We start from the raw sequence: 11,315 nt of genomic DNA, 5'->3' as shown, positions 1-11,315 counted from the left end.
GTGTGTGTGTGTGTGTGTGTGTGTGTGTGTGTGTGTGTGTGTGTGTGTGTGTGTGTGTGTGTGTCCTCGGTCTGTGTGTGTGTGTGTGTGTGCGTCCTCGGTCTTTGAAGTGGGACAGATTGCTTTAACCTCTCTTCTAAGGAGAGCAGCTGGAATAGAGAGCTCCTTTAAGCAGCCGCTTCCTCCTTCGACAGTCATGAGATTATCCTCCATTGATGCACAAAGCCAGCACCTTCCTCCGCCTCTCATCCCAGCCCCCCAACCCCACCCGGCCCCTCTGGCCCTGGACAAACACACAGTGCTGACCTGTGACCCATAATGCAGAGACGCAATGCCAAGTCACTTTGCAGGATCTGTTAAAGAGGCCACAGCAGTGAAGACATCCACACTGTCCTTTGGACTACAGCGTTGTATGCTGACAGCTGTCTGTTAATATTTTCCCTTTGCCAGACTTCTTCTTCTTCCCACAGACTAATTGGCATATATCAAATGAGAAGCCAATTGCAGAATTATGGTAATGTCATTTAGGATGGTCAGTGAGGCAGTTTCTACATTTAATGTGCTTAGGAAGCTGCGGCTTTGAAGGGAGATATCTGTTCAAAGATTCTGCCCAAGCACCTGGGCTCTGTTGGCAGCGGGAAAGACACAGCACCACACTGATATAGCCTTAAGTGACAGCATGGGCTTCTCATTTTCCCCCAGACATCCTCAGTGTCTGGTGTGCGGATCTTATGACAGAGCCACTGGGATGAGCGGGCGCGTCTTAAATGAGTGGGATGTTTGACGCAGAAGATGACAGTAGGGGAGCTGTGATCAATCCAGTGCAATCAACCACCACCAACGGCAATGATTACTCAGTCGTTAAACATAGGAATGGATCGATTGTTAACATGCGCAGATGTCCAGAGCTGGGATACCTTAAGGTCCGTCTGCACCGGTTGCTATTTGTGTAAAATACCTGTTATTTTTCCAACGGGCTAAACACAGAGTCTGCATCTGGAATCATTTGTTTGCTTTAAGTTAAAGTGGTTTCCTTTCTTCAGGTAGCTAAAGTGTAATCATTCTGGGAAAAGACATTTTTTCCCACCAGAAAAAGCATTAGCTAATTGTCTTTTTTTTCTAATTGAACCCTCCCAGCAGTGACACTCTTGGCACACAATATAGACCTACAAGAATACAAAACCTCAGTTATCTCACTGAGAATTACATCATTCTGTTCTTCTCCTAGCTGAAACCTATATGTATCCTCTTCTGTCTGTCCATATCTACATACATTTAACTGTGCCGGCGATTCAAGTATCGCGTAACGGATTATTGAAATCATTTGAACATGAATGGAGTGGCTATTTCTGTCCTTTAAATATTGATGCTTATTGTGCCAGCGAGCAGTGTAAGCTTCTGGCTTCAGTTGTAACTGTGAAGTGGCCAGGGATTTCTGCTTGACTGATTTTTGGATTTGCAAAGCAAGGCGACAGAAGGGCACCCACTTGGAAGAATTACTGGAGTCCGATGTTTGTAGAAACCCAAAAAACGTTAGGGTGCTTTTAATAGCCCTAATTTTAAAAAAAAATGCGAAATTCACTACATCTCACAATCTTCTTGAAGATTTCTAAGAGTTTTTGCTGATGATATCTTAAAATTATTATTTTTTAAATCAGTTATGTATTATATTACAGTACTGTTACATTTAGCAGTAATCAAACACCCCCAAATGACCTTCTTCAATTGTCTTTGCTAGCTGTGGCTACAATGACTTTTTGACAGGGAAAGTATCTCTTGCCCTTCTCACTAGCTCCTTCTTTGGCCTATTCATTGCACAAAGCTGCTTAAGCACACTTAAGCGCATTAGCATTTGGCTGCCAGGGGACCATATTGACCCTGCATTTGGAAGGCCTAAATGAGTGAAAGATGGAGCGATTTGTTAGGGCTTTAGAAAGTTGCTTTTGGGGGAGTGGGGGTAAGCATGAAGGAATGGGGCTGAGGCGGTGGAAGGGGGGTTCGAGGAGTTGTTCCACTTTCTCTCAGGGCATGGTGTTTGTTCTAATCTGGTGTGCCATTTCTTCATGGCCGAAGCAGGACTGATTTGTGACATTTCGGTCTAAAGGGCCTTTTTCTGCTCGCTATATTGGCTTGACCCGATTATCAGATCTGTGCTTTGAATTTGAATCAGGTCACTGGCTCTCTGCTGTGTGGTATGGGAACCACTGGCTAAGGGATTTCCTCATTCAACTGTCTTCAAACACAGATGGCCGAATGTTTAACTAATTGTTAAGAGAGTCCACAAAGAAGAATTTAACCATGCACACAGTCCATGGGGTCAGTACATAGACCCAGATAAAGAGAGGGGACAGTGAGGTGGCTGTTTGTGGGTTGGCTCTTTATAAGTCATTCAAATACACCACAGTGTTTAACGAATGGTGTTGAGGTATACTGAGAAACTAGTGTATGCTGTATATTAACGTGCCAGTAACTGTAAACTAGAAATTATATCATAGATGGTTTGCATGTTAGTGACATCAAATGAATAAACATTCCAATAATCCTCTATCCTGTTGCTTTCTTATGTCCAGAAACTCTGCTCTGATGCCACCATGCAGACAATCAGAACCGACAACAATGAAATTCACAAGCTAGTATTTCAAGAAACTGATAATGACCGAAAGGTGAGTTCTTCTGCTTTGAAGCATCATTTCATCAACGCTTACAAAAAAAAACAAACCCAACCAAAAAAACAAATACAGTCCTTTTGTGGGACTGTGTATTCACTGACTAACCCAGGGGTGGGCAATCTCAGTCCACGAGGGCCGGTGTCCCTGCAGGTTTTAGATGTGTCCTCGAACCAACACAGCTGATTTAAATGGCTAAATTAGCTCCTCAACATGTCCTGAAGTTCTCCAGAGGCCTGGTAACGAACTAATCATGTGATTCAGGTGTGTTGACCCAAGGTGAGATCTAAAACCTGCAGGGACATCGGCCCTCGTGGACTGAGATTGCCCACCCCTGGACTAACCCAATGTAGGCTGGTCCAATCCTTCCACCCACAGGGGGCGACACCTCCATTTGCACAAAGTCAGATTGTATGAAACTCTGTCGATGAACTACGTAGACACTGTCCTGATGAGTTTATGGTCTCATTCTTTAGTTTAAAGTCTTACTGGTATGACATGATGTTCATTATTTCATAGCAGGTTATGGTTTAGGGCGAGCCTACCTCGTGATCCAGTTCTAAAACACCAAGTTGTTACGGGCCTAAATATTCAGTTCAGGAGATGTCAACGTCACCGTGTCCATCATTTATATACAGTCTACTGTTGGAAGCAGGTATATGATAAGGATTAAATGTAATCATAGCCAAGACATTACAGTGTTTGCTGTTTTAAAGGTCAAGACTGTGAGACTGCTCACTGTTGGTCAGTGTGTCAAACTTCATTGCTTTTATCCTACTGATATTAAGGTATTAATATAGGTCTAACCCTTTTGTTAGTAAGTAAATGACAATATTCGAATACCATATTTAATGTAAAAAATTGTAGGTGTTGACCTGTGTAATGAAACTTCAAATACTGCTTATTTTCTGCTTTGATACACCTGACCTCGAGGTGCCAAGGTCAGTGTAAAGCCTCGATGAGACACGTGTAGAGATAACAGTGCTGTCTGCTGCTGCAGCTCAATGCTGTTCATTAGTTCTCTAATTACTGAGTGAAGTTCACATTAGTATTGCTATTAATCAGAGTGCAATTTCTCTCTTTCCACTGATTCAGGTTATTCTTCAAATTGAAAAGAAGCTTTTTAATTATGTCAACCAGGAAGTATTCCGGGAAGACAATGGGACCTCAGTAAGTCACTCCTTTAACTTTTATATAATCATCTACTTTCTCACCTCTCATCTTATCTATTACGAGTTTAATTTCCTTGATCAACTGTCATATACATTCTTTTTTCACTGTGTAATGACCGCCACTGACTGACTGTGAAATCAACAAAGCAAAAGAACAAGTTCAAAATGACTCCTCATGTCTGCACAGTAGCACAGAAAGGTTAAAATAATTAGGTTGCAGCTAAGGGCATCTGCACCTGAGTGGTGCAGATGCCCTCACATACCTAACAAACAAACAATCTTTTTCCCCAGTCAAGAGGCCAAATGTAGGGAATAACTTTTAAGCAGCACTCAGTGCAGACGAGACGTGTTCAGCGTCTGCAGAAGAAAAACAGCAGAGGAACGCACTTCCACTTTTATATGGTTGTATATTACATTAAGTAGTTCAAAGTTGGACCTTGTTAAAAAACATGAATGACAAACACACACACACACACACACAGCAGAATTGGCAGTGAAGCGGCAGAGTTTATTAACCTTGTTAAGTTAAAGTTTTGGGTAATAAATCAGCGTTATCATTTATGAACTTGCACTGGGTTTGTATCACAAGGACAGTGTGGTTTAATGTGAGCTCGTTATTACTGCTAATTCAATTCATGCCTTTTTAAGTGAAGTTGTATGATTTTGCACATGTCTCTTGTCACATTGAGAAATATATATATTTTTAAATCCATGTAATTATATTGATTTTCTTGGGCCGTCCGGGGTTTATTCATATGCCGCATGATAATGTTGATTTTCCTGCTCTGTGCGTTTATAAGTCACGTGACGTGCATCTCACTGAGCTGAAAAAAAGCGCCCACTTGATTTTCCATTAGCCGTGTTTGCGTGTCAATAAATTAAATGAAGCCACTGAATATTTTCAATTGTTTAGAGTGGCCTAACGCAGCCAAACAGATGGTTCAAAGTAAGCTGGCATATTTTGGAATTGGAATTGTGGGGAAAAAAAGTATTTTCAGTTACTTTCCTTAACTTCCAAAATGTACTGAGTTCAGCATTATCTTTTATGTGACATTTGTTTGGCTTCAAGCAAGCTCAGTGCCTCCAAAACACGTGTCCTTCTTTTTTTCTTCTTTCTTCTTCAACTGCTGAGATACAGTATATCCTATTGTGGACTTATTTTAAGCGTTTTTACTGTAAATGCATATTAAGGTAGCCAAATAATCCAGAAACTAGAAAATAAACATTCTTGCTTATAAGGTAAAATGTAGAAGACTGCGAGTCTTCAGTAAGGAAAGTCGATGTGGATGTCTGCTTGCATGCTGTCCAGTAAAGCATGATTGAATCTGACCAGCAGAAATGTCCCCTAACTGCGAAACAGTAGCTGTGGGGAGGCTGAGGTACCCCACCCTCCCTTCACCTTCATTTCCTTCTCCCTTCCTCCCTTTCTCTCTGCCTCCTCACCAAGCCAGACAAGATGGATGACATAATGGGGGCATCAGAGATAATCTGATGGTCATGGTCTAGTTAAACACACCGTGTTATGATCCTTATAAAACAAACTACCTTTCCAAAAGGATAAATGTCCCTGCTTACACTCCTCCACTGGGGAAGGGGGGGAAAGAAAAAAAAATCCATTGCATCCTTCATCAACTGCAAGACTTGTACCAGCTTGACAGAAATTTAATTCGAGGCAGCTCTTGAAAATAATTATTGTATTTTGAGAGGAGTAATCATTGGCCGGGACATGATTGAATGTGTCCATGCCTATTGACTTTTGCTATGATTAATAGGTTTGTTTAGTCGATATTCCCATCGAAATTGTATAATTAATTATCCCCGGCGCTGTCACGGCAGGACGATGGAGAGCCCTGATGAGTATTTGGGAAGATTAAATTTTCTGGGCGCTCATGGCGTCAAGGGGCACCATGGGGCCTTGCTCCGGTGGAAAGATGGGAGGAGCGTGGTGTGTGTGTTTGTGAGGCTGTGCAAGCATCCATGGTGCACGCTCGTGCAGTTTCTGCCTTTCCTGGAAGACACGCACAAACACACACAGGGCAAGTCTCCCTCCTCCACTCCCATTGATTTTGTTTCAGTATCTCTTTATTGTAACTTTATCAGCGTGTGTCGGCAGATTGGGGGGGGACCAGGAGAGGGGAGGAGGGTGCGTTTGTGTACTAGCTTTAGCAAGTGATGAACCTTTCTGTCTGGCGTGCCTCTCCTTGTCATGCTGGCAGCGTAGTCTTCAGCATTACTCAAAAGCCCGGAGACATTTTAAACATGAGAGGGACATAAAAAAAACCCCCTAAAGAACAAATGCTGCCTCAGCCCGAAGTTCTTTCATATTTCACCTGTCAGAGCGCTTAAGTGGCAATACAGAAGCCATGCTAAATGAAATCTGACCTTTATATAAATTGATGCTACAATGAGTATTTCTTTTAATTTAACTCGCCTTTCTTCTGAACGCTTTAGGAAAGTATTGACGGCTTACTTAGGCTTATCAGAATATATGGCTCTAAGAGACAGTGGGCCCAAGCTGCCGTTGAATTTTTTTACGTTTTTTATTTTTTATTTTATTTTATCAGAATAATTGTGAAGTTAAATCCAGCCTTGGTCGGCCCATCTCAGCTCCCAATCAGCCATCCCCGGCCGGCGTCGCTGACGGTTTATCGGTTTTCTGCACAAAATAATGAAGATCCCATAAAAAAAGCGGGGAAAATACAGCCCCTGCAATGAAAGCCAAGTGTGAGGTGTAAAAATCAAATTAAATGACCTTTCACCCCAACATTTATTGATGAGTTTTAACAGCAGCAGGTGTTGTCACGGGGGATATTTGACGATGCGTAAATCAAAGCACAATTACAGTTGGTGGATGAGCGGGCAGCATGCTGAGAGGAACACTCGGAGGCCCAAGATGCCCTTTCCCCCTCTTTGTACCCCTCTCGGCTTCCTGCCTCTTAGCTATCAACGCCAGTCTGATTTAGGAGCGCGGCGATTATCCAAGCACAGTCAGAAATTTGAGCCCATGACAAGGTAGTTTTTATCCGGACACTTCTTCATCTTTTCCCCCTCCTTAGCATTGCCAGAGTGGCATCATCTCACGCCACCTCCTCCACAACTCCCACAAGGTCATTTCTGGTTTACAAACTACTGCTGGCTTTATAATGTCACGAGGCCTTGAACTGATATCAGATGCTTTCTTCTTCTTCTTCTTCTGCTTCTTTTTTTAAAGCACTGACCTAACACAGCACCAGAGCATTCTGCTTAATTGACCCGGGATGAAATGTAGTGTGAAATTTGTGACTGCAGGGTTTTCCATTCACCTGGGTGAATTACTCAACATTCACTTAAGGCACACGAACACACACACACTACTTGAATACACACAGCCATATGTTGCTTATCCCCTGTTATTTAAACTGTCACACTCTATCAGTCTGAGCTGCTTTACCTCAAACATTATCACACCTGTGAATGCACAGATACTTCGCACTATAACTCACAATACTGTCACTATATGTTTCCTGCAATAACAGCGATACACAAAACTTTCTGAAATACATCAAGATGTTTAACAGAGGAAGCAAAATAGCCTTAAAGGGAAAAAATATGGGATATATGTTGTGTGCATATTTTCTTTTTTTCTTTTCAATAGTGTGCCTCTTCAGTCACACATTCACAGTTCACATACAAGGTCTTGAATAATCAGGCCCCGCCTTGTCTTAAAAACCTTATAATAACGTATCATCCCAATAGAGCACTTCACTCTCAGACTGCTGACTTACTTGTTGGGCTTAGGACAGTAAAAGGGCAGAGAGAGCCTTTAACTTCCAAGTTTCTCTTCCCTGGAACCAGCTTCCAGTTTGGATTCAGGAAACAGACACCCTCTCCCCTAACCGGTCGCAGCAGATGGCTGCCCCTCCCTGAGCCTGGTTCTGCAGGAGGTTTCTTCCTGCTAAAAGGGAGTTTTTCCTTCCCGCAGTCGTCTGATTATTTGGGTTTTCTTTCTGTTGGATGTTTGTCTTATAATATAAAGCACCTTGAGGTGACTGTTGTTGTTATTTGTCACTATATATATAACTATGTTGTCAATAGAGATCAATTCTAATAAATATTAGCGTCTAAACGCTAGTTTAACGCTACAGAGTTATTCTACTCTAAACTTTGAGGGAAGACACTGAAACAAATACCAGAGGGACTGAGGAAAACTGTTGACTGATACAAGATGTGCTAAATTCATTGGAGGCTTATACCCACCTTATATAACACTCATACAGAGGCTTCAAAACAGTGATTGAGTATTCCAACGCTCTCTGTTACACCAGTATGAGAATCTAATGCTAAATATACATTGGTTCACTTATCTTTACAACATCTTTTTTAATCTCTCAATTAGTAGTAATGCTTTCGATCAGCCTGAAGAGCCCCGTATTGGTCAGATGTGAAAAAAACAGCACTGAAAGAAGCCATCAGTGGCTGGATGGTGAGATGGTTGTGTACAGTGGAGCGTGGGGTTGCATCCCCTGCTCTGCCATCCCTCATCCACAGTGTGTGAGTCTCTCCTGTGACCCCGGCAGTGTGAGTTTGATGAATGCAGCACATCTGCCCTCCTGAACCGCTGAGACTCTGTCTGCGAGGCCCCCTCTGCCTCAAGTAATGGCCACTGTTCTACACCACTGACACGTAATCACACAAACACTGCAGAGCATCATCGTGAAGGAACACACCGACGGGCTTATTTATTTATTTTTTGTGTAAGTGCGTACTCAGCGTTGATGTGAAGACAACGCGTAGACGGTTATACACGTATGTATAAATATGTCAGCGCACACGGAGAACAGCAGTTACCTTCTTCTAATATCATAACGCCGACATGACACCGTCTCCACTTTGCGAGGACGTCCTTCCAAATAACAGCGATGACGTGGTGCTCATGGGTAATATTTGGATATTTCATCGTGTAGCCATCAACATATTGCTGCATGTAATACACCGACGTAATGTCATTAATGTTAAGCTGTCACACTCATACTATTGCGGGTGATGTCTTCATCGGGCCATCATTGTAGCATGGTGTTTGAAACGTGTACAATAGCCTAATTTACTACTAAACAAACACGACTTGCCTCCGTCTGCACGTCTTCCTGTTTGAAAGGAAAGGGCGGGACCTGCGAGCGGTCCTGCGGGAGGGTGTTGCTGGGAAACGTCGCTGTCAGTCTCTCAGGAAGGCAGTCATGCAGGTGCCCTAGCTACCTGTTCATCTCGCAGATAATTAATGTGTACAAGGAGCCGCTAATTGCACTTTTCACTAATGATTTATGGGTTTTGTGAAAGGGGGGAAATTGGGGGAAGTGTGTGTGTACACTCTAGTGAGTGAGTACAGCTGGGTGAGGAGACATGATTGATGAAGAGTGTGTGGATGCACTGTCAGTGTGGAAAGTTATACCCCCCCACCCCTGTAGGAAAGGGCTAGTGACACACACACACACACACACACACACACACACACACACACACACACACACACACACACACACACACACACACACACTGGTCAGCTGCTGTCGATATCTGCCAGCATGGGGTATGTGGACTTCATTGAATAAGGCCAAAGATGTGAGCCTCATTCTCCGTCTTTATCACCTTGTGTTGGTTTTCTTGAGAGACTTGCTTTTTTGTACATTGTATATCATGTAAATCTTGCATTTGACAAAGACTTTGTTGCATTTTTAATATGATTTGAATATGATCTGCTACCTTGTCCACGTCTCCCCTCTGGCTTATTCAGTTCAGTTCAGTTCAGTTTTATTTATATAGCACAGAATCACAACAGCCACCTCAAGGTGCTTTTTTCTTATAAGGAAAAGAGGTAAAGTAAAAACTCCCACAATTAGATGACCCTGTATGAGCAAGCGCTTGGAAAAAGTGGGGAGAAAAAACTCCCTTTTAACAGGAAGATACCCCCATACTTTCCTTCAACAGTAGTAGGGTTCAGTCATTATCAGAAATCAAATTAAAGTCAGTCCAAAGACATGCATGATGTCTTATCATGTGTCTGTTTGTTGGATCCATATTTTAATATAAACTTTGATCTGGTCAGTTTTTGAGATAAGAAGATATTTTTGAGAGCAGCTTTTTGATTAATACCCCATCAGTGAGAAAATAACTGAAATGGTATATGTAGTTGTTTTATTGATGCCTCTGTCTTTTTGTTTTGCTTTCCACAGCTTTTAGAGTTTGATAAAGAGCTGTCAGTGTTCAAAGAACGTCTGCATGAACAAGAGATCGGTTTCCCGCCAAGGTATGGAGCCATTACATGTATTACACAATGGTTTGTTTGATGCATTTATGTTTACAGTACAGAGATCTACCCGTGTAGAGCCACACAGGTTATGTGGCTCTTTATCCAGCTCATTGACAGTTTGTGAATGTATGGTAAACCCTGGACGCTAACCAAAAACTGAAATTAAATGCCACTATAATTGTAACTGGGTCAAAATGACCTGTTGAGAATTGACAAGAAAACAGCCCTTGGTTCGTCAGCAGCACAGAGGAAGTTATTTCGATCTAACTTTCACTTTGTGAGAAAATTCTTATCTCATTATTATTCAAAGCTTCTTGAAAAAAATCAGGACTCAAAGAACTGGTTATAAATAAACAGACGAAGTAAACGCTTACTAGACTGTGGAACCCCCCAAAATATCTTTTTCTAATGTGCTACAAAATCTCTTAGAGGTTTTACCTGGTTTGTTTGTAATTTAAAAGAAAAATTATCAAAATAAAGAGGTATCGATTTATCCTTCAGTGTATCTGAAAAAATTCCAAACTTCACAAGCAAAAAAGAAAAGTGCTAAAAGAGCGAATCCTGAGGTTTAAGTTCTTACATTTCGATAAATGCAACGATTATGCTGCTCAGATATGCGCCTTAAAGACTCGTTATTAATATGTAAAATTATAAGTAGCCAATCACGCGCTTATTGTCCAAAACGGTTTAATGAATGCTGCTGGATGTGTGTTTGATTGGTATCAGTTGTTAAGTCTGATTGCGTACGTTTCCAAAAAGCTCCCATGTGTCTCTGCTGGTACGTCCGTGTGTGTGTGTGTGTGTGTGTGTGTGTGTGTGTGTGTCGCTGTACGAACACTATGGACAGCATTGATAATTCCGTCTCACTGGGACTTGGGGGAGATTGGAGCGGGTGTTCTCCTCTCCTCTTCCTCAAACAAATGCATTTGCAATTAGCCCTTTCAGAGGAGAGGGAGGGCAAACATGCGGACGGCGCGGAAATATGTTTCGGGAGCAGCGCGTTAATGGCGCTTGACCTTTGCCGTCGGTTGTGACTCAATCAGCGCAGATAATGAAACGCTGTAATCAAACAATAATTACTTGATAAACTGCTCTGGTGGCAGGCGCAGGGCGGCTGGGGATTTTAGCATGTGTGTGTGTGTGTGTGTGTGTGTGTGTGTGTGTGTGTGTGTGTGTGTGTGTGTGTGTGTGTGT

General features: G+C 42.3%; 1 protein-coding gene across 1 annotated transcript in view; it reads left to right on the top strand.

Moving 5' to 3' along the window:
- inpp5a (inositol polyphosphate-5-phosphatase A) overlaps positions 1-11,315 on the top strand; it is a 145,172-nt gene that overhangs the window by 118,971 nt on the left and 14,886 nt on the right. Inside the window, exons 10-12 of the mRNA XM_005735113.1 lie at positions 2,571-2,663; positions 3,762-3,836; positions 10,045-10,118. Coding sequence (XP_005735170.1) covers positions 2,571-2,663; positions 3,762-3,836; positions 10,045-10,118 — 242 coding nt within the window. The remainder of the gene's footprint in view (positions 1-2,570; positions 2,664-3,761; positions 3,837-10,044; positions 10,119-11,315) is intronic.

Source organism: Pundamilia nyererei, unplaced genomic scaffold (assembly GCF_000239375.1).
Source record: "Pundamilia nyererei isolate P.nyererei 1_Seehausen unplaced genomic scaffold, PunNye1.0 scaffold00062, whole genome shotgun sequence".
NCBI classification, from domain to species: Eukaryota; Metazoa; Chordata; class Actinopteri; order Cichliformes; family Cichlidae; genus Pundamilia; species Pundamilia nyererei.
Note: the sequence above shows the minus strand (reverse complement) of the source record. Positions and strands in the feature narration are given on the sequence as shown.